At 44.2% G+C, this 24,379-nt stretch overlaps 1 protein-coding gene across 3 annotated transcripts in view; it reads right to left on the reverse strand.

Moving 5' to 3' along the window:
• Positions 1-22,021, reverse strand: part of LLGL2 (LLGL scribble cell polarity complex component 2) — a 53,678-nt gene extending 31,657 nt beyond the window's left edge. The window contains exons 1-5 of one of the 3 annotated variants that reach the window (XM_075014411.1): positions 21,891-21,994; positions 12,946-13,099; positions 9,944-10,050; positions 2,275-2,372; positions 701-782 (exon numbers count right to left, since the gene is read on the reverse strand). In XM_075014411.1, the coding sequence (XP_074870512.1) occupies positions 701-782; positions 2,275-2,372; positions 9,944-10,018 (255 nt within the window). In that variant the 5' untranslated portion in view covers positions 10,019-10,050; positions 12,946-13,099; positions 21,891-21,994. Of the gene's footprint in view, positions 1-700; positions 783-2,274; positions 2,373-9,943; positions 10,051-12,945; positions 13,100-21,890 lie in introns of all 3 variants that reach the window. The other 2 variants (XM_075014410.1, XM_075014413.1) reach the window with 2 other exon arrangements.
• Between the last annotated feature and the right edge of the window lie 2,358 nt (positions 22,022-24,379).

The following is a 24,379-nucleotide window of genomic DNA, read 5'->3' on the forward strand; positions in this document are numbered from 1 at the left end:
CACCTCTGTGTGATAGCAAGTGCCATTTACAGCAAACAACCCACAAAAGGGGGTGGGGTGGAAGAGGGAGGTGGACCAGACCTATCACACTCCCAGTATTTCTAAGGCACAGATATTACACAGCCCAAAAAGGTTCTAGAACTCAGGGCATGGGAGTCCATCCACACTCTACTCCAGAGGTCTCAAACTCTCAGCCCATGGGCCGTCCCTGGTTGGAGCAGTTGTGCAAATCAGAGCCAGGAGTACCAGCAGGCTGGAGGGCAGAACTGTTGCTTTCCAGTCCCCAAGAACTGCCCTACCCCATTTTCCCCATGGCATCCCATGCTCCAGGGACCTGGACTATGGAGTTACTGGGTAGAGGGGTGTGCCTGGCAAGGTAGCAGTGGTCAGGTTCTCCACACTCCCTGCAGTGGAAGACTACCACCACTGCTGTCACACCAGGACCCCATGGCAATCTCCAAAAGCTGCATCCCAGATGAACAGGGTGCCATGGGGGCGGCAGGGATGAGGTGGTGGCAGGAAGAGGCAGGGCTTGGGCTCCCTCCCCCCGCCCCAACTCCAACCAGATTGCACAACTGTTCTGGTCAGTGATGGCCCATGGGCCAGGAGTTTGAGACCCCTGCTGTATTCCAACTGAATGGTTTTCAAAGCTGCCTATACACTCACTCCATAATAACTAAAGTATCTGAATTCTACTCACCAGGCCAGGAATAAAGTGTATGTGCATCACGGTATTGTTCTCTTCATGTAAACCCATAAATTCCACCCCAGGAGCTCCATATCTGAATTTTTTTTTTTTTTTTTGAGGACCAACGGTATGAAAGATGACCTACAGTGACAAATCACTTGAGAAGCAGTGGTTAGCAAAGGAGATTTAAATCAGAAACCAGGTGGAATCAGGGGTGATCTTATATTCCTCTGAATCCATGCATGCCTAGTTTGAATTTTCTGTGCTTACAACAATGGAAAGCATGGACAGAAGGTAGGTAGGGGAACATGCAGAAGAAGTGGCTGAACCCTGCTTTCTCCAAAGTTCTTTAGAGGTTTCATATATACCCCCCCCTTCGCCTTCCCCACCCCTCCAAATCACTGCTGTTCTGTCTGTCTGTACCCAGAAGACAGATGGCTAACCCCTTCCTACAAAGCCCGTTGTCTCTGTACACCAACACTGCAGGAAATGATTAAGCAAGCATAGACAGCTCTGACTATTCCCTTCTCGGTTGAAGTGACATGCCTTTCATCACAAGCTCAAGTGACCTTGTGTCATGGGGACCACCTCTCAGTGCCTCTGCATATACACAATATCCCAAGACTGAACTGCCTTTCACAATGACTTCTGGCCCAATACTGGGGGACTTCAGGGTCCCAGATGAAGACTGCTTCAGGAAGCAGGTGGTCCTCATGGCTTAAACTTCAACCTTTCAGATAAGCAAGCCACTGACTCTCCCCAGCTTTAAAGTACTAAAATAGCTTTGAGGGGCCCTGTGGCACCTTATAGACTAACAGAAATGTATGAGCACATGCTTTCGTGGGCAAAGACCCACTTCGTCAGATGCAGGACGGATCTTTGCCCACGAAAGCATGTGCTCATACATTTCTGTTAGTCTATAAGGTGCCACAGGGCCCCTTGTTGCTTTTGCAGATCCAGACTAACACAGCTACCCCTCTGTTACATAAAATAGCCTTGGAGTTTACAATAATGGACAATTCACTATTAAGGCCAGACAGGACCATTATGCTCACCTACTCTTGATTCCCCATGAAAGATCTTACTTACTAGAAAGAAAACTGTTGCATAGTGTTATTGTAGCTATGTTGGTCCCAGGATACCCAAGGTGAGTAAGGAAAGGTGAGCTCCATGTGAGCTCAAAAGCTGGTTTCTTTCACCCATAGAAACTGCTCTAATAAAAATATTACCTCACTCATCTTGACCTTGGAAAAAGGAAGCCGATCACCCCCACCCATTGGTGCTTCCATAAAATGCATGCAAATGTAAAATGCATTATATAAACACAACTATACATAAAAATGATAAAGGAAGAAAGATTTGTTAGGTACATTCCATCTACTTTGCTTATTTCTGAAAATCATATATTCCAATACAGACTAGAAATAAGGTACAAAATTAAAGAAGAGTAATCAATCATCTCTGTAAAAGCAGTACTAGAACTCAAATAGAAGGGTTACTGAGATTCTTTGTGGGATACAACTCCAGACAATCTGAGAATACAACCTGAAACTATAAGTTTTGACTCACACGTGTAGAAAGGATACAGTTTGATGGCTCCTGATCTGGTCCCGATAGCCATAAGATGGAGAGATGGACTATATCCCAGTGCACTGGGCTGGTGGGGAAATCCATGTTCTACTGTCTGGTAGGGGGGGGAAAACAAAAAAAACAAACACCATGTAGCGTCATGGGCACTGTTCATCATACATGGATAGAAGCCAGAAATTAAATATGGCTTAGTTGTTCCAGAACATGTTGATGGATAAGGTTTAAAGTCAAAAGATGCTCTGACAAACCACTACATTTGTTCTGAGAGAAAAACTTATTCTGTTTAATGCCATGAGGGGTGAAGCAGTTTTCAGCTGAAATCTTAAAAGCAGTAGTAACTTTAAACCACAGCTCTAAGCTAAGAATGTTTATGCTACAACTGAAATAAGTTACATTTGAATCCACATTTAAAGGTAGAAGAACATGATTCATATCAGTGGTACTGTATCATATTAAAGCAGCACAAAGTACCTCAAATTCAGTACCCCTAAATTTATAAGGGCAGTCTCATCAGGCATGGAAACTATACCTACTGTTTGTAAAAACTGACATCTACATCTTGTCTGGAATGAAAATCTATCCTATAGAGTTGCCAACTTTCCAACAGCACAAAATTGAATATCCTAGCTCCCTCCTGCCACACCTCTTTCCAAAGGCCCCATCCCCACCCACTATATTCCCTCCCCCTTGGTGGCTTGTTCTCACCCATCCTCACTCATCGGGGTGTGGGAGAGAGGGAGGGCTCTAATGGGGGGGTGCAGTTCTGGGGGCCAGGTAGAAGGGATTCAGTGTGGGAGGGAGCTTGAGACTGGGGTAGGGGCACAGATTTACTTCTGGTGCCTCCTGATCAGCAATGCAGCAGGACCAAAGCAAGCTCTCTGCTTACCCTGGCTCTGCACCATGGAAACATCTGGGAGGTGCAGCTCCTAAGCTAAAGGCTCTGTGTAATGCTCTTGTCCCCAGGCACTGCCCCCACCACGCTCCTGTTGGCTGCAGTGCCCACCCAGGTATTCTGGGCAAGGCAGCACTTTTAGACCTGACCTTCCTGCAGAGGAACCGCACCTGCTGGCCACTTCTAGGGTGCAGTGCAGAGCCAGGGCAGGTAGGAAGAACCTGCTGTAGACCCGCAGCACCACCAACCAGACTTTTAATGGCCCAAGTGGCATTGCTGACAGGGTCCTCTTGATTGGGCATTCCAGTCACCCTCACTGGGAAAACCAGACACCTGGCAACCATATTCTTACCGGTTTCATTTTAAACCCACAAACAGAAGTGAAAGATACAGTTCTAGATATCTTGTGCTTCCTCTTTTCGACTTGTGCTACATACAACACAAAAGTAATTGTGCCCTAACAGAAGTTGTAAAGATTACTGTTAAGTAATGAATTCATCTAAAAACAGCAGTGACAAGCTTTGTCATCTTTGTTCACGAAACAAATCTATGATCATTCTATCAGCCCACTGTCTGTTCAGTTTCTAAATATGGTCCGTTTAACAGAGGTCAAGGATTGGAGAAATGCAGTTCATACCTCTTCCCACTTCCCCAGCTGCAGATACAGAAATCCAACTGCATTTCAAGAATATGGAATATCCTGCCCACGACAAGTGCAAATCAGTTAGCTGTTGTTTAATGGGTTTGTTTTTATGGCACTGCAGGTGTGCCTGTTGCTTTACAAACACAAGAGAAAGCATCTGCAATTTAAATGTGAAAATGGACAAAGGAGAGAAATAGACAAAAAGGAAGTTATTTGACTATCGATCATTGATGACAAGTGGGGTGTACTGTGCATTTCTAGGTTTGTTTATGTACGCAAGGAGGAAGGAAGGGCACTGTGGCAGGTTTGTTGCTGTGTTCAGCTTTGGCAGCAGGGTGTGACTTGGCATACAGATTTCTCTCTCCATTGATTTCTTTTTCCTTGCAAACAGTACACTGAGGTCAGGACTAAGGGAGCAGCTGTTTGGCTGTCCCTATTTTCCCTCTTTAATATCTGGCTGATGAAAGCAGCCTGTACTTTAACCTGTTCAGCAGGTGAACCTCTAGTGGGGGAAGGGAGGATCAGAGTACAATAGACCCTTTTATGGATCATATGAAATTAGAGATCCTTGAAAGTATTGGTGTAGCAGTAGTGTCACTCCCTTCTCAAAAAGGACATTTTTATTTCTTTTAGGTGACCTACGGAAATAAAAATTAAACCATCTAAGACTGCAAAAACTAGTTTCAATTTCAGGGCAAGAGGAAAGCTGGTGTCAACAGCATTAGATTGCTAACAAAGGTGTTTTGCATTAGTTCTACTCGCTGCAAGAAAGAAAATCGGGAAACAGCTGACTCAACCCAAAACGAAGCTGCGGGCGTTGGGTCCATTGCACAGATCAGGTTCACAGCTGTTCTCCTTTCCCTCCCCTGCATTTTTATTCAGATATTTAAGACAAAGCAAAATAAAGAAATGGCACCCTTTGCTAAAGGCTCCTTTTGCTTACAGCAATGAGCGAATGTTAAATCTACTTGACATAGTTCTTTATCCATCAAGTTAAAAATCTTCCATCCCCTATACTAGTTAGCAAGGGAAATGGGGAAAAAAAATGAAATGCAGTGCACATCTCAGCCTATAAATGAAATGGAATGTTCTCAGTTTGGTAAGAAAAGGTGGGCGAGATAGTAGAAAAATAACGTAGTTTGGTAATTCAGGTGAACCAGCCTGTGCTGCAACTATGCGCTTATCATCTAATCAGACAATGCCAGTCTGAACATGCTTGGTCTTGCAAGATTTGGACTGAGCCAAACATATCAAATATTACACTAAAAGCAGGATGAACTTTTTGTAAAAAAGTAGATTACCAGGTACACAGACCTTTCACTCTATACTACCTATTGAGTTAAAACCAGATTCTTGCAACAGGCATATACAAGTATTGTTAGTTCTTGGTCACACAGAGAGAGGTATGTAAAGCCAAGACATTCACACACAATGTGGAAAGGCAATTATTGAAAGAGCACATGTTGTTACAAGATTTGAATAGAACAGAGGCTGGAAAGCAACCCTGGCTGCACTGGTCAGTCCTTCAAACCCATTTGGGTTTGTCCCATTTCTGACAAGTAAACTCTGCATTGCAGATAGAAGAGGAGAGTAGGTAACAACATGCAGGAACCAAGGTAAGAAAAAGCCTTTGAAATACTTAAAAATCCATCAATTACATCAAGATAAGCTGGAGGCAGGTCCTTAAAGTGGCCCTATTCACTGCTGACATATGCAGATGCAACTCCACTGATTTCAATGGGACTACACCCTTACAATTAAACGTAGCTTACTTGGAGGACCACAATGCTGTGTGTGTGGAGATCCCATAAGCACTGGAAAGGAACAATCACTTAAGCATGAAGATCATGTCTTCTGAGATCCTACAGGTTGAAATTCATCTGCTTACCAAGTCTAATTGCCTGGTTTCTGCAACACAGGCTTCTGGGACAGCTCAACTAAGTGCTGTACAAGGAAAAAATCCTACACATTTGCTCTCTCCAATTCAAAGTTTAGGCCTTTATGTATAAACTCAGAAAGTCATAAAATGGGAACAGACCCCCCCCCAGATTATTAGGGGATTATATTTTTAATCACCCAGGTTGCTATTGCTTGTTCAATTTTCTCCCTTAAACTAATCAGTATTTACACTACTCATCTTTTGATGTATTGGACACATATCCCAGCATGGCGAGAAGTTAGACAAACTGAGAACTATGCATTATTAAAGACCTACAACCTATCCTTAATCAGGATGCCACACTCCAGAAGACCTTAGGTGACAGGCCTGTTCTCTCCTACAGACAACCTCTCAACCTCATGAAGATTCTCACCAAAACAGACACAGTCTATACCACAGGAACACCAGTCCTGGGACTTTTCCCTGCAACAAAGCCTGCTGCCAGCTTTGTCCACATATCTATTTTGGAGATACCATCACTGGACCTAACCAGGTTATTCACAGAATCACAGGCACATTCTCAATTTCCTCAACTAACATCATATACGCCATCACGTGCCAACAATGCCCAGATGCTTTGTATATTGGACAGACTTCAAACTCTTAGACAAAGAGTTAATGGGCACAAAACAGACATAAAAGCACTCCTGATCCACAAATCTGTCAGCCAACATTTTAATGGAGTGGGCCATTCTGTTAATGACTTAAAAGTGCGCATTTCACTGAAGAGGAATTTTCACAACAGTCTTGAAAGAGGCTGCTGTACTCTTTTATATTCAAATTCGACACATTAACACGTGGTTTGAACCAGGATGTGAACTTTTTAGGTCATTATAGGGGCTCTTTTGCATACTTGGCTTAATCTACTTCTTGACTCCTCCCCCCTCCACCCTCTGATTTGCTCACCTTGATAATTTTTTTTTCTGATTTGTCAACCTTGATTACTATTTTTGGTTCTCTGTGCCTTAAATATTGAGTCTGTTCTGAAGTGGGTCTGTCCCACGAAAGCTCACCTAATAAATTATTTTGTTAGTCTTTAAAGTGCTACCTGACTGCTTTTTTGTTTTGAGAACTACCTTGTGCCCATACTGGCAGAATACCAACCTCTGTATTGGGGTGAACACCCAAGGGAAGAAAAATTGTCCTCTTCACTTTACCTACTGGCAGGCTCATGATTAATTTTCACAGTACTGTATAAGTCTCCTAAGAGCAAGTCCACACAGCAGCAGGGAAAGGAGCGTCCCAGCACTGGTAAGCAGACATACAGTGGCTTTGCTCAAGTTAGCACACTAAAGACAGCGTGACTGTTGCAGCATGGGCTAGCCCTGTGAAGCCAGCCTCAAGGGCTTGGCAGGTTTGTACTCAGGCACCTATCCCATGCCACTGAAGAGATACTACTATTTTTAGCATTTTAGCTCAGACAAAGTACACGCCTGCATACCTGCACTGGCAAGCATCCTCCTAGGTGCTGGGAAGACCTAGCCTCAGTTGTACTTACTGCCTCAGCACACCCCACTAATATAAGTGGCACTATTAATTTAATGTACAAAATGGACTTGTTTAACCTACAAAACAATAAAGTGCAAAAAGAGAATCACAACAGGAATACCCTGTGTCCTCACATTCTGTTATACTGTATGCTATTAGGCCTCAAGTAAAATGTAGTATTCAAATACAATTAGCAGACATAAGAGATACCATACCGCACTGATTAGATACTGTAGACTCCCAACTGAAGTAGGATGCAGGGTTGTTCCTATCTGGTATTATATTTGAAGACTTTTAAAGAATAAATTCAGGAAAATGCTAGTGAACAGGACCTTAAGAATTCATAAGCCTCCAACTTTGTGTTTGACAAGGATCTTTCACCAGCAATAGAAAACATTCTTAACCTCTTGGCTCTCAAAGCTTTAGCCTTCGTGATGCCAAAACCTAGGTCTGACTTTTTAGGACCTGTTAGTCTTAAAGAGGTCCCAGTCACATGTAAAGTTTGCTTCTCAGAAGCGCTTTGTTCTCTCTACAAGTAATAAAGGAATGGGACACAAACAGTCGGATCTGGCCCAGACGAGCCGCAGCCAGCTCCCTTCCCACCCTGCCCCATCTTGGTGTTCAGAAAAGCTGGCTGAGGGGCTCTGTAAATGCTGCAAGCCTGAGGGAGGATGAAGAGGCTTCTCACGCTGCCCCTGACCACAGCAAATTCATGCAGCACCCCACCCCCTGGCCGTTCAGAGCCTGCCTCTGTCCCCCAGCCCTCTGCCCGCCTCCTATTCCCCTACCTCACGGAACCCAAACCCTCTGCACACCCCACTCCTGTGCCCATACTCCCTTCTGGATCCTGCACCCCCACCCACACCCTCATCCAGGTCACAATCCCCTCCCATACTCTACTTCCTTCTGCACGCCAATCCCCTGGCCAGGTCACAAACCCAACCCCTAAACCTCTCTTCCAGATCACAAACCCCTCCTGCACCCATACTCCCTTCTAGACCCTGCACCTGAATCCCCTTCCCCAGGACACAACCCTTTCCTTCACCCAAACTCAGATCCCACACCCCAATCCCTTACTCCAAGCTCCCTTCTGCATCTAACATCTACCCCAGACCTCACACCTTCTCCATTAAGCCCTTGACCACTTGCAAATTCTTGAAATGCCTCATCCCTCCCCCACATCAAAAAAGCTGCCCAACCCTGATTTAAAGCCATATCTTTGCTGGGGGGTGGAGGGGGGAGTGTAAAAAAATGACAGAATTATTTGCTAGAAGAACAAATTATAGATTCTCTTAGCAATGACTGTTTCCACTCAATTCTTTGCTTATAAAGAGCAGACAAGTCAGTGACAGGCAACCCAAGCTAGTGAGCAGGTCAAAAGATTGTTGTAACCAAGACAGTCTCTTGGGATAAGTTAGTTTTGCTAACTGCACTTGTGTGCCTAGAATTTACAGGGTATGCAGACTGGATCACAGAAGTCCTTGGATGCAAAGGGAGCACACAGCAATTCCAGTCAATGTTGTGTGAAATTAACACATACCTCACTTCACATGTCCTTGTTTTACATTCATTTCACTTTAGTAATATTGATAGGAAAAAAAACTATACTGACAGAAACCAGCTGAATCTGGTAACCTTGCTTGTGGACAATGGTTAACAAAAATGTCTTGTGGGCCACACATAGAACCCTGATATAAACACTTGTGTAAGTGCATAATTTTGTTGCCCACTGACTATTTACAAAGAGTAAGTTAAAAAGTTGCATCTTAGAAAGTCGCCGTCTTGTACATATCACATTACTGAATCAAACACCAGCACTGAAGTCAGAAAGCTTCATGTGAAACAGGAAAGATATCGCTGTGAAGGTATTCCAGGCATTTTGCAAACAGCCAAAAAGACAAAGGTCTTGTTCTGAGGACTCACACTAACTAAAGAACTCTCCCAGTGCTGGGTGGATACCATCTCATAGACACTGCTGGTTCCCCGTCTACAGAGAATGCAACCTTCACAAAAAGATGGATGTTTGACTTCAGGGACGGCAGAACAGCAGCACGATCACATTTGCCATAAACCCGCCTAAGAAGCCTCCTCCACTTGAGCCCTATGCATTCACTTCTCCATTTAACAACTGAGGTATGGGCTGAGAACAGAACTCCTAAAAATCTAATCATGGCTCTGACAGACTCACTTATCAGCTTCTGCCAAGTTACAGCTTCTCTGTCTTAGTCCTTTCGCAGGCCACACCACTGGCACAATGGAAATATCGACTTCCTTCATAGAGGTGCTGTGAGAACGTGTGTTGCACTTTAAAGACACTAAGCATGGTGAAAGTGCTATGTATTAAGTCACAGCAGGACTATGGCCATACTGAAATATCTCCTTGTTCCCTCAAAAAAAAAAAAAAAAAAAAAAAAAAAAAAAAAAAAAGCCAATAGTCTGCTTCCTCATGAATGCAGACCTAAAACCAAGAATGTGGTACCTTGAAGCCCAGGAGTGGACATGCACACGTACTAACATGTCTGTAACCTGAGACTGCAAAAGCCAGTTTTGATTTACCAAACGCAAGGGCAACCCACTCCTGTTGCATCTAGCTTTTCTATACAGAGCTGAACGAACTGTCCCACTTCTCTCTTTGGAGACTATTGACAGATTTGCTCTTTCATGCTTGCTTCCCTGAAAATTTATATGAGGGGCCCACAATACCTTATTAAACTGGAAGAGGTCACGCTTGAGCCTCTCTCTCACAGGATCATGTCCGGGTCTCAAAAACCTTCTCATTGTCCTTCTTTAGGTCACCTGGCACCAGAAACCTAATAAAAAAAGCAAATACATGTTTAAACAAGTGGAATTTTAGAGTGTAAAAAATTAATCAGAATTGGGTCCTTTGTTTTGTTTCAGCAAGTAACTTGGAATTCATAAGCCCAGGATGAGGCAGCACAACTACTCAGTAGTTTTAGTCACTGTTAACTCCAACACCAATGCAAAACGTTATCCCAGATATGGGGATCGTGCAAACCAGATCCTCCTTTTCATGCTGCTTAATTCTAGAGTTCCTGTGGCTTTTATAAAACCAATCAATGCAGTTTAAACTTTGGCACTTTTTTAATCTCTTCACTTGACCTTGTCCAAGACAGAAAAGTTATAGAAAGCAAAAAGGATACTGCAGAAGTCATTACTTTAAAAGAAACCACCTTGAAAAGCCAGAGAGTTAGTGGCAGCATTGACCAGTATCAGTTTTTACCCCAGGCAACCCTAGGGCTATTAAAATGAGGAAAGGAAAAGTAAACATTTTAGGTTGGCTTTTCGTGGGTATAGCATAAAGAGCTAGTATTGCCTGAAATGTAGTTAGATTAATTATTAGCTCTCTCTTGCAAAACATCAAGCTCAATCCCCTACTAAATGAGTGAGGGGAAAAAGAATTACACCTGTGCCTCAGTGCAGTGCTACACAACAGTATAGCTCCCTGTACCTTGTAACTCTACTACGGCACAAATACTTTACTTTTGTATTAGGTGCACCAAGTGGCTCATAAACAGCCCTGCATTAACATACCAGAAATAGCACTCGGGACAACAGGACACAGATTCTAGCATTGGTCAAGTGTGGTAAAAGTAGAACCTTAAGGCACTATCCAGGGCAGAAAGGAGTACAGCAAATGGGTAGAACTTCAAGATCAGACCTAGGGCATGGACTTTTCCCAAGGAAGAGTTGTGTACATACATGGAGCACAGGGAAGTTTGCAGAACATTTAAAATGAATGCCAGAACGTGCCATAAAGAATAAGTGCCTTTTTTTTTTTTTTAAACACACACACGTACGTGACCCACACACTACACAATGCCTGGGACATGGCATTCAACTCACTGAGCTAGACCAGTAATTTAAAGTTCTCTGTCCATGATGAGCTGGAGAAAGAGGCATCAAGAGCCTGCCAAGGCTACTGCCCCAACTTTTATACAAACAAGTGGGAATCCATGTCTGCATTCCTGACAATAATGAGGTCACCAGAGGCCATAAATAAGCCGGTCACTCCAGGAGGGTTTTGTTACATCTCCCAGCAAGGCCAGCAGAAGTGTAAATTTAAACAGCAAGCTAGAAGTACAAAACTCACAAGATCAGCAAATTCTAGTGAGTGAGCAGCTCTTTTTTCTGCAGGTCAGACATCAAAGTGTAATCCCAATGTACAGGCTGGGTTTGCATTCCTTCACTTACCTCTAGCAGTTAGTATGCTCTCGTGTTTTTATCATGGAGAACGTTGGTTTGGGCAAAGCACCATTTGAACTGATTAAGGAAGGAGGAAGCAAGGGGATGGATCAAGCAGGTATAGCAGTAAAATTCTGGCAGAAGCTTAGAACAGGCCAAGATAGTGCATAAATAGGTCAGAGAGCCATTACTATTACATCAACATCAGGTCTGATTCAAAAGGTACCAAAAAACTGCAACTCCTTCCTTAAAAGTCAGGGTTATAAGCAATTACCCAAGGATAATCCCAGAATACAGTCTGCAACGTCTCTAATGAAGCAAAACAGTATATTTTCAGGCTCACAGACAAAAGGACAGAACCCACCATGATCTCCTCACCTCCCCCAGCATTCATACATATTAGCAGGCATCACCTAACTGCCAGCTTTCCTTGAATAGCCCATATTGCAAGGGGACTAATGACTTACGTTAAACAGTAACAGAGAGGTAGCCATGTTAGTCTGTACTCCAACAAAACAAAAGAGCAGATATGCAGCACTTTAAAGACTAACAAAATGATTTATTCGGTGATGAACTTGTGAGGGACAGACCTACTTCATCACCGAATAAACCATTTTGTTAGTCTTTAAAGTGCTACATATCTGCTCTTTTGTTATGTTAAACAACATTCCATCTTGCTGCAGTACTTATCTTTCCATAGCTGAAGAAGAATTCCATGTAGTGCCAAAGCTTGTCTCATCCCAACAGAAGCTGCTGCAATAAAAGTCTAATAAACTTGGACCAAATCAGCTACAACTACACTTGCAGCTTTCTAATTATTTTTAGAAGTTCTTGCATGATTTCTTCTCTGCCTTTTCTCCACTGACAGAGAGAGTAAACATGAGATGCCTGGTAAATTTGCATGACTGGGAAGGAAACTAAAGCCATCAGAGCACAAACAGGTGTGAAGAAATGGTGCCCTGCTGACTGACAAAGAACCTTAACAGCAGGGACTATCAAAATAAAAGGGGAGAGGAGCATGGCCAAAAAGCAGGAATATATTTAAAAAACAAAGTCACTGCAAGGCCATCTGAAAAACTACACCAAATAAGTCTAACGTTAGCACCCATGCAACAAACCCTTTCACCATGTTTGCATGATTCAATTCTCACAGAAGAATCAAGCATCTCAGTATACGGCTCTCCTCAACTCAGCTTTCACATTGCACTCTCTGTAAGTACATGTCCCAAGCCAGGGAAGTTAATGATCTAACCACTGAACCAAATTTGATAATGAATCATGGTCACATGCAACCTGATGCACATTAGGCACACAGTAAAAAGTGAGCAACAGCCATAGAAGCAACAACCTACTGTGCAAGGAAAGGACAGAGTATCACATCCATATGCAACAATGGATAAAAAATAAATCGAGTTTAAATAGTTTTTTTTTAAAAATACTATATTTTATTCAAAAACCATTACAACTAAATCTCATCACGAACATACTACACATATACTTACAGTCTCACAATATGAATTAATGGGTCTAGTCCAGGGGTCCGGAACCCTCAGCACAGGTGCCAAGCGAGGTATGCAAGCTGATTTTCATCAGCACAGGCGGCAAGAACTCGGCCCCACCTCTCTTCCCCCACACAACTGGGAGCTTGCTCAAAGCCTGTGGATTAACAAAACACCAGCTAATGCCACCAACCACCACCTACATGGTAAATCTCTGCACTTTAATTTATTAATGAAGCTGTTGTAAGTAGGATTATTGGTGACTTTTAAAAGTATCACCAGAACTCAGGCCATACAGTAACCCCCCAAAATGCCCAATTTTGAGTTGTGCTTAATTTACATGAACATGAGTTAGGCACAACTCAAAACCTCTGTGCGGCTGTCTGCCCACCTGGCTCCCCCAGCTGGGGAGAAGCTGTACCTGGCTCCATACCTCACTGTGGAAGCCAGGAAAGCAACCAGAGTTGGTGCCAGGTCAGTTTCTTGTCTCCCCTTGGCTTGCTGTTTCCTGTGAGCAGTGGAGAGCTGTGAGCTAGGTTCCTTGGCTCACAGGAGACTGGAAACTGACCAGCACTGCTGCACTGGTCCCTTTCCTAGCTCCTGAGTTATGCAAAAAATTCAGCCTACAGGGAAGGTTGCAAAGAAGGCAACCTCCACATAAGTCAGGGGTCTACTGCATAGAGAGGTCAAAAGGTCAGATTTTGGCACTCCACTTCAGAAAAGTTGCTGACCCTTGGCCTAGTCTACCCAGCCTAACTAGGAACTCTTGCTTCTTGAAAGTTCTGGGCTTTCAACTGCTGGCTCTCAGACTAGAAAGTAACATGTGCAAAGGAAGACAGTCTGATTAAGACTGTTTTTGTTCTGCACTTATGTGGTGGTGGACCTTGGCCAAACATGGCAGAGGGGTTTGTTAAGACATTGTCTTAAACAAAAGGACAGAGGTAGCATAGAGACGATCCATGGAGTGGACTAGAAAGAAAGGGAAGACATTCAGCATATACACACACACAGAGCTTCCTATATTCTCCCCACACACAGTTCTTCTGTGACAAAAGCACATCATGGCTTCTGTACATAAAAGAGAGACCTCTATCAAGTAATATTTTGTAGGAGTACTTTGTAGAAATTTGTTCCCTGGATAAAAAACAAACGTCAAGTGTAAACTGTGTAAGATGATGCAAGACCTATTTGCAAGAACAAAACGTCATAAGGAAAAACGCTTATTGGGAGAAAGTTATGTGGATGAAGATGTGGATATGGCTGAGTGGATCAACTGGTTAGTAACTTAAATCGCTTTACAATGTCACTTTTTGAGACTCTCTCTATGCCTTTTAGTAGCAGTGTGATTTGACAAGTAAATTCCCACATTGTTTGCTGTCAGAAAAATGTTTAGTTTAGGTAATCCTTACTGTTTAGTTATTTAACTAGGTTTATAATCTTTCACTCAAGTACACAATACAGAAAGCTGCAGTAATAAATCTAGAGTTGCCAGTTGCCACTGATTACTATTGTCTCACTTTAGGACATAATACATGCCCTTTCTTTTGGAAGATTGTGGCCACAGACCTTAATGATGGCACAAGTCTATTCCTTATTTTACTTCAGCATAACTTAGCTTTTCCAAGGGAACCCCAATTTATACTTGCTTTCTCAAAAAAACAGAAGTGCCAGTGAAGTCAATGGGGCATACTCCAAAATGAAGTGCATTCTAACTCGTCAGCCTTAGGGGGTTTTCTGGTAAGTTGATTTAAAAATCAGTGCATCCTGATATGCAGTGATTTTGGCATTAGCCAGAGCGGGGAAGTAAAAATGGAAAAGGGTGTGTCTGTGGCCTGGGACTGTGAAACCAGGAAAACCCACACAGAAACTTGAAGTAACTAGTTCAAAGTAACTGGTTTTACGAGTATGGCCAAAAAGGCAGCACGGACAAATACAATAAATAAAAGCAAGACGACAAAGGAAAGAGCGGGTTTCTGGTAGAAAGGATTAAGGCAATTGCCCATGCCTTGTAACAAAGTTTAGGAATGATTCATTGCATCTAACACATGCTGCTTACATATGCTTATCCTAAGAGATGTAGTATTCAGAATCCAGACCACACTGACCTGTTAAACCAGCTAAGAACCTTATGAATAGCTGGCATCAAAGAATCTAATAGCAACCGGCACTAAGGTGCATCCCCTGGCTAACTGATGCACTGTTCCCACTGCAGTCAAAGCAGATTTGCCAAAGTGAATGAAGATTCCACATATTTTATAACATCTTGTCTCACAGGTGCACACTTCCTTTTTGCCAGTCCAATTTGTCTCAAACATCCTCTAATATTTGACATAAAACTGCAGCCCAATGTGCTCTGCAGTTATAGCACAAAGACAAATATCTTTCAGTGCGGACACCATGTGGCCAGTACTACTGTCGCCAATAGTAGCCAGAGTTGAACCACCAAAGCAGTGCTTCCCAAAGCATGGTACATGTACCACCAGTGGTACTCGAAAGGATTTCAAGGGGCACATGGCAGAAAATAAATTACTTTAAAAAAAAATCCAGGAGATAAGCACTGGGATGATATGGGGAGAGAGGGTACGCTGGTAAGGCTGAAGTCCCGAAAGGGGTACACAAATGTTTTAATTTTGGGAAACACTGCCATGTCAGCTTTGTGTGCAGCTGACACTGCTGTAACCTGCAGGACATTAAAACCTATGGGAAAATGCAAGATCAGCCTCTTACCAGAAGCTGTGCGCTCATTGGAAGCACTACATCTTCTCTGGGTATTTCTCTCAGATAAACAGAATCTAAGGTCAGTCCATCTGCAAGTAACAATACCCCAGATTCTGGCCCATCTTGGTTGTGAACAAATTAGAACATAACACGTCACAGACAGGCAACATGCAGTCAGGCTCATAATGGGCCATTTAAAAGTTAGCTCCTTTCATATCCTTGGTTCCATGCTTAGACAAATATGGGATGCCCTCCACTGCTGCACTCAATTAGACTTGGCCACAAGCGCTACATTGTTCAGTGTGGCAGGGTGAGTTCAACCAGCGGGACAATCCTGTTTCCACTCAATACTGAGACACAGACAGCTATTAGCATCAGACAGACTTTTAGATAACAAACATTTTCCAACAGGCGCATATGCCACATGGAGCACAGAAGGAGGCAGTAGAACAGGGGTGAGAGGGTACGCTTCCTAAATAGTCTTTGTTCACGTTCCAACCTTCCCCTTGACAATAATTCAAAGCTTGGCAAAATTTCTAGGGCATATCACGACCGCGTACAGATTCTAAAGGTCTTTGGTCTCCGGCTTGTTTTTCCTTCTCCCTCTGTCTCTTGCCCTCCAAATGGGATTCACCCACCCCCAGCCCCCATGTGTTATTTCTATCTCTGCATCTAGAATCACAGAAGATTAGGGCCAGCTCTGCCACAGAAGGCTTGAAGAATTAAGAATCCAACATTGGGGGGGCAAGGAAGCTGCACTCACCTACTAATGTTTAAGGTTATTGTGCTCAAGCGAGCTCAACTCTCTGTGGACAGATAATAAAATCTGTTAGAGGTGGTTCAAATGTGAAATGGCAACTGATCTAAGCACACCATGTATTGCTTTTTAGGAGAAAAAAGGGTTAAGATAATTTGCTGAGACAATCCTTCTTGCTGTATTCTAAAACTTAAATTGCCATCTTTGACATGGCTACTGACTATAGCTCAGGGTGGATTGATTTTAGAGAATCTCTTATTGCTGCTATATAAATCCACGGTATGCCTACATCTTGAATACTGCATACAGAAGTCATTGTGCATCTCAGAAAAAGTGTGTGTGTGTGTGTATACACACACACACACACGAAAAGGTTCAGAAAAGGGCACCAAAAATTATTAGGGTTTGGAACAGGTTGCCATATGAAAAAAATATTTAAAAGACTGGGACTTTTCAGCTTAGAAAAATGGACACTAACAGGGAATATGATAGAGGTCTATAAAATCATGACTTGTAAGGAAAAAGTGAATAAGGAAAAGTTATTTATTTGTTCCCATAATAAGAGTAGTAGGGGTCAGAAAACAAAATTAATGGGTAGGAGGCTTAACACTAACAAAAGGAAGGTTTTCTTCACAAGGTGCATAGTAGGCCTGTGGAACTCCTTGCCAGAGGAAGGTGTGAAGACTTTAACAGAGTTCAAAAAAGAACTAGATAAATTCAGGGCAGTGAGGTCCACCAATGGCTATTAGCCAGGCTAGGCAGGAATGGTATCCCTAGCCTCTGTCAGATATTGGAAATGGACATCAGGAGAAGGCTCACTTTCATGATTACCTGTCCTGTTCACTCCTTCTGGGGCATCAGGTGTGTTATCTGTCAGAAGACAGGATAGTGGGTAGATGGACCTTCAGTCTGACCCAGTAGAGCCATTATTTTAATTGCTTTGATTTACATAATCTATTTTAATAATGCATTAAATCAATAAGCAGGAAGCCTTGGTTTAAATAATTGATTTTAATTGTGTTTTGCATTTAATTTGTACTAAAGAATGGTTGCTTAATCATCAACTGATAACCGTTTAAACATGATGGAACTGCAACTAAATATAGCCTTTACACTAAAAGTTGTGCTTCTTATTGCAAACCAGGAAGACACAATCTTTCTACCCATTTATTTAAGCAATAATATTAGCTTCACTGACATTTATTCAATCCTTAATTTTTACATTTTGCGGAGGTTTTTTTTTTTTTAAAAAAAACACGTATTTATGTTCACCATTTTCTATTTACTAGAGGATTGATTTTTTTTTTAACCTATGTTTTGGTCAAGCACTATTGGATGAGATTTCAAATCCACTGACTGCCAGAAACTCCACAGCATTTCAAAGGAGCTTAATTAAATAAAACTACTTTAAATGACCTGAATACATAGTGTTTATAAATATGTTTTCATTTAAAATAATGATTTATTAAGCAACACCACAAAAATCACTTTTCGTTAACATAATGAACAGATGATCACAAGAAACAATGTCCTTCATGATTTTAGAACCAATTGATCATAGATTACTGTAAATTTATACATTAACATATACTATCGTAATTTTAAAAAAGATCCTACTTGATTTACATAAAATCCAATTTAAAAAACCCTATTTCTATCCACTCTGCTACAATTTATCCCATCAGCTACAGTAACAACTAGACACTGCAAAAGAGTGGGCAGTATTACAAAGCAGCAAAGAAGCTGAACAAAGGAACAGCTGCAGAAAGCAGAGTTGGGAGAAAACTGAACATGCTAAGAACTGTCTTGCAAGGAACAGCTCTTCACTAGTAAGGAGGACAGAAGGATGCACAGGTTCTCCCACCAAGGCCAATTTTAACTTCTACAAATGTGAGTGTAGCCTATCAGTCAGTGATTAAATGCAACAGCAGACTGTCCCAGCTTCTTACAACATACTCACACACACCATTAGATTTGAAGTTCAAGCGGATGGGTTCTCAAGGCAACCTTATAAAGTAAAGGAAAAGGGTTGAAGTTGGTCATGCAAGTTCATACACTACCACAGCACAATGCTAAAAACTACTAAAAAGATGCAAAGCCTTATGAGCCTAGAAATTCTGTCCAAACTTCCTGTATTCCTTTGCAGCCTCCATGTCATGCAAGCGGTTTCAAAACAAAATAGCCTCTACACTAGTAAAAACACAGCATGTTTCAGAGACTAACTGATTTATGGCCATGTCTACACTACATTGCTACAGCCACATAGCTATGGCACTGTAATCCCAATAATTTGGGCACAGGAGCAGAAAGGATTTCTCTTGCCACAGTAGAAATTCCACCTCCCTGAGCAATGATAGGTTTACGGAAGCTTCATTCCCTTGAGCTAGCAGTACCTACATGAGAAGCTAAGTCAGCATAGCTATGGTGCTCTTGACAGAGATTTTTCACATGTTGTACCTGTGTTAATCTAAATTTTATGGACAACCCGGCCTAAGCCGCATCACACAGAATTAAAGTATTGATATCCCAGTTAACAGATGAGAAACTGGACGCAGAGCATTTACATGCCTTGTGCCACTGACTTCCTGTGGGAGATTTAACAATATGGAACAGAACGCAGGAACAGACTCCCATTATGCTACCCAATGGTTACCCTCTAGCATGTGAAATGCAGTCCAAAAAGCAGTTACAAATCTTACCATAAATTTGGAAAAAATTAAATTGAACACACTCCACACCCAGTCCATTATAAGCAAGGATTCACACAAACACTAACCAAGCACCCCAAAGGGTCAACAACTACCTGCTCTTTATCATTTCTACTTAGTCGCAGTTTAGAACAGCAATAGGCAACTTAGACTAGTGATTCAGCCACACGAGTGGCCCTCAGTCTCAGTGGGCCGCAAGACTGTCATAACCAAGATGGTCTCCCAGGACAAAGTAGTTTCACTAACTATATTTACCTAAATAGAATTTGTGGGGTGTGCCAAATGAACCACAGAAGCACTCTGACTGGATGCAGAAAGTGTGCACAGCAATCAGTACATCCCTCACGTCACATGCTATTGCTTTACACGTGTGTAACTTTAGTAATACCAGTAGGGGGAAAAAACCTACATGGACAGAAGCCAGCAGAAATTTACTAGTGTTCACCCCATAAAGTTGTCAACAAAATGTCTCAAGGAACACACATACAACCCTACTGGGTCGCATACAGTCCATGGGACACAAGGTTGCCCACCACTGACATAGAGCCCTAGGTAACAAGGCTGAAGACCTACAAAGAAAAATTATTGGAAGCAGGGACACTTCAGAATGTCAGTGGGCAAAGAGCTTGTTTAATTTAATGTATTACATTATTCCCTGTGCCTAAGGACACAATGTTATATCACCTACAATCTACTGCTAGGTAGCCCCTGGAAAGAAAAATTAAGTGGGCAGATGGTTATACTTGACCTAAACCCACACATAAAACCCAATATTAATATCTGTGCATCAGGGAAATATAAACCATGAATCATTCCATAATCAATGAACAATTAAACTAGGCAAGCTAGACAGCAAAGCACTGAGGTTTCATGTAGTTGCAAGTGAGACACTCCATTGAGTGATAAGCCTACAGTAATTAGGTACCCATCTAATGGAGAGATAGCAGTGTTAGTGTATATTCTATCAAAACAAAAAGGCTGTCCAGTAGCACTTGAAAGACTAACAAAATAATTTATTAGGTGGTGAGCTTCCATTAGTCTTTCAAGTGCTACTGGACTGCCTTTTTGTTTTGATAGGTACATATCTGTTGAAGAGCAAATGCAGTAAGTTAAGTCTGCTGGGAGCAAAAACCTAATGCTTGAAATCTTAACAAAAGTTAGAGGAAGCTGATGTCCAACACTCCAAAATGCATCCTGCATAAGCATTATCAAGAAGTTGCTTCAGTCATAGGCTGGATAGGCAACCACCTAGGGTGTCAATTTTGAGAGCATTTCTATAGTAAGCAGCAGCCACGTGGCTTAAAAGTTACCAGTGGTTTCCAACTATCCCAAGAAGACAGGCTGTGGCAAGGTGGGGACAGCCAGAAGACAATGACTCCAACTCCAAGAGCACCGGGCTGCAGAAAGAAGCTAGAAATCTAGGCCTACATCTACAGCGGCAATTGAACTGGAACCACACACAGTCCTTCCTCAATGAAAGACAAACATATTTCACCTCAGCAAGTGCCAACGTAAACAACTTTTGGGGGGTGGGGGGCGTTGAGTGGAAGTATTTTGCCAACAAGAAAGTCAACAAACAGCAGCTACACCGCCCAACTTATAGCAACATGGCAGGATTGCTAAAAACTCTGTGGTATAGACAAAGCAAGGGGCTTGTCTGCACTGCAAGCAAAAACCCAAAGAGAGCCTATGCCAGCAGACTCCTGATGGGGGCTGTTACCTGTAGGGCATACATTTGGTCTTTAGCACTCCCTGAGAAGGGGGAGGGTCCCAGAGGTCAAGCCAAATGTCTACATAAGCAATTCAACAGCATAGACATCACCCAGAAGAGGTAAGCGCCTCAACTCCAGCACTGGAGTGAGACAAAAAGAGGGGGAGGACTCAGGAATGTCACGTGATGGACACCCTCTGGTCTTGGGAAAAGGGGGCAACAAAAATAATTACTCTGGTAACTTATTAACACATCACCGGTTGCGCTATTCCACCATTGGCAGGAATACAGGTACATGTCTCCTGATAGGCCACAGGCACCTCCTCAGACTTCAGAGGGCTGGGGTTTTCACTGAATCGCAACGCACAAACGGCTTAAGCTTCACCCTGATCTCGCAACCCCCGCCTTTCCCCAGCCCCGATCTTCGCACGATGCGTCTGACTCTCGCCAATAGACGAGACCATCGCACGTGGGTCTTGCCTGCTTGACAAGTCCCTTCCTTCGCCAGGCGCCCTTCTCCGGGGCCGGCTGGGACAACCCAGCTTCGCCCTGCAGGGGGCGGGAGGCTACGCTCGGGGGAGGCCCCAGGGCTCCAGAGGGCACAAGCTACGCGGCCCTTTGTTGTGCAGAGGCGGCGCGAGCCCGGCCCGTGGGGGGAGTCGGCCCCACGGGGGCACTGCCCGGCCGAAGGGCAGCGAGTGGGCAGAGATTCGTGTCAGCGCCCCGCCCCGCCCCGCGGGGATTCCCGCCCTGAAGCCCCGGCCGCCGCATACCTGAGGCGCTCCCCGTCCCCTCTCGGGCAGCGGGCCCAGGGGAGTGTCTCACAGCGAGGCGAGGCCGAGCTCACGGGCAGCCTCAGGCCCGCCCCCAGCCGGGGCGCCAGCCTCGGTCCGGCCGCAGCCCACCCACTCCCAGGCCCAGGGTGGGTCCCCGGGCAGGTGAGGGCCCCGCAGAGCCGCGACCCCGGGCGGGTGGAGACGCGCCAGGCCCTACGCCTCCGCCCGGCGCGGAGAGGGGCGGGGGGGTTCTTTGTGCCGCCTGGCCCGGTGCTCACCTGAGGGGCACGGCCCGGCCCGGCCCGGCGCAGGCCGCGGGCTGTGGTATCCCCTGAAGCCGGGCCACGGGCTCCTCCGCGAGCGCGGCCGCCACCTCCTCTCCTTCAGCGATACCTCCGGCAGGGGGCGGGGCTCCCCGGATATGCAAATCAAAAGGGGGCGTGGCCACACCGCCCCCAAACGCTGATGAATAATTCAGAACGTCCCCACCCGCTACCAACCAATCGGCTCCGAACAAGCGAATTGATATTCAGACGGGAGTGAGGACCAATGGACTCATTAATATTAATGAGCCGCGGCGCCCCCGCCCACCCCGCCGAACCTCGCTTTACCTGCCTGCCTCCCCGGGGAGCAGAGGGTCCCTGGGGGAAAGCCCAGCATGCGGGGCTGGATCCTGGTCCCCCAGCCCGCTCCCGCCGAACTGCCCCAGTGTAAACGGGGCAACTCCGAATTCACACCAGTGGGATCCAGCTAGTCTCCAAACTGGAGTTAAAGGTACTTTCTCGCAAAGCCTCAGCGCCCCCTTCCCCGTTCACACACCCCCGGCGTTCCTGCGTTCCCAGGCATATCTTTCTATTAAACAACAGACAGACATCTTTTGCCCTGCTTTTACCCACAAAAAGCACAAGGGAATCTAACTATACTGGGTAGGCTGTGAAAAGGGGATGTACACAAAGGGGCCATCAAGTGCAGTCAGCCAACTACAAAACTTCTCTTTGTACTAATTATCTCAAGAGCTAGGTGTGGAAGGAGCACATAGGCAGAGACAAGGGATTTTATACAACCTCCCTTTAGTTAGGTAGTTAGTCCCCTCCCCTCTACCAGGTCAGTCAAATTTATAGAGCGCAGGGGTGCAACCCCCACTTCACAAGGAGGCATATGTTCAGATCTGTCCCTGCATAAAAGACTATTGCATTGTTCAGAGGTGGACACAGCTGATTGGCTGATGATTATGTAATGATTTGTAATTATGCCTGTGACAAGTCAGACTTGCACATAAGCATAGACTACAGTGGAGACCTGAATGAGACAAAAGACATAAAAGGAATTGAGAAATTTAGATCCAAAGAATGAGAGCTGAAAGCAGCATCCTCTAGGGGATTCTGTCCTTTTCACCTTTTTTTTCTACAGACAACTCCAGTAGTATGAGGACTCATAGCTGCAGTCTTCCTACTAACATAAGACCCAGCCTGCTGCTGGGATGGGGAGCAAAGAGGGCATGCACAGGGGCCTGGCCTTTCAAAGGGGCCCACACATTCAAAGGGGCCCAGCCCTCTAGCCGCCAGAGTGCCAGACCCCTTTTCGAGAGCAGTGGCAGCACCACTCCATGCAGCTGGGCAGAAGGCAGGGAAAAAGCAGTGCCATGGTCTGGGAAGTGCTAAGAGCTAACTGCCCTAAACCCTTCCTGGGGCATGGAGCTGGCTCCCCCAACCCTGTGCTGGGGGCCTGCAGCAGCTGTCAACCCCTGCTCCCTAACACACAGGAAAGGACCCTTGCCTATTGCTTTTTTTTTTTTGTTTGTTTGTTTTTGGTTTGGTTTGTTTAGAGAAAGATGAACACTGTCAGCACCCTTGGAAAGATCACATGGCTCGAAATGCCTTCAGTGCTAGAAACATGGAGGTAGGTAGCTTCATCAGTTTCCCTGAGAAGGACCAATGTCCTAATGTGAGGGGTCATTAACCAGTCTAAAATGCATGCCATCATGCCACACTATTGTAGAATAGCAGTCCACAATGCCCAGTCATATCACTGTGCCCTACAAAAGGTTATGATGCTGCAACAGGCATTGAATTTCTGGGGCAAATGGCATAAAAGAGGTTATAACTAATATGCCCCTTTCTAGCATTCAGCTGCAATGTCAAATTGTTCAGGGGCATGCACAAGAGAAGTCTGGATATTTATCTACCTTGTGCTCCAATTCTCCTACTGGCATCCAAAGCAGGTGAGCAATAGAATGACAGTTTCTCAATCCTCTCCAAAGTGATTATTATATTGTAATTGTTTTGTGCCGTCAGAGAGTCTTGTCTACCACAGCGAAACTCATCCTGCAGCTCCATAAAATTTTGCCTTGAAGTAAGGAGGTGCAACGTTAACTGAGGTCCACAGGAGTTGGGTCTGCCTAAGTCCAGAGACAAAGTTGGAGCTCTTCTTGCTTTATCTGAGAGCAGGCAAATCACAGAAGCACCTGCTGCCTGAAACATGCAAGAATGTTGAGTTGCCCCCAACCATGTCCAGGCCTTCAGCATCCAAGCAGGCAGAGGAGAAAGGCACCCTTATTTCCTTCTAATGGTTAGGAAGCTTTAAGGGGGTGTACAAGGAACAAAGAATAAATATTAGCTCAAAACCTCAGCTGAAACAAATCTGCATCCTTCTAGCGAAGTCAGTGCAGCTATGCCCATTTAAACCAGCTGATGATTTCAGCCAACGTGTCAACTAATCAGGGCAAGAACCCCTGCCATTGCACTGTGGCACACTTGACAATACACAA

The sequence above is a fragment of the Carettochelys insculpta genome, chromosome 20 (assembly GCF_033958435.1).
Source record: "Carettochelys insculpta isolate YL-2023 chromosome 20, ASM3395843v1, whole genome shotgun sequence".
Taxonomy (NCBI): domain Eukaryota; kingdom Metazoa; phylum Chordata; order Testudines; family Carettochelyidae; genus Carettochelys; species Carettochelys insculpta.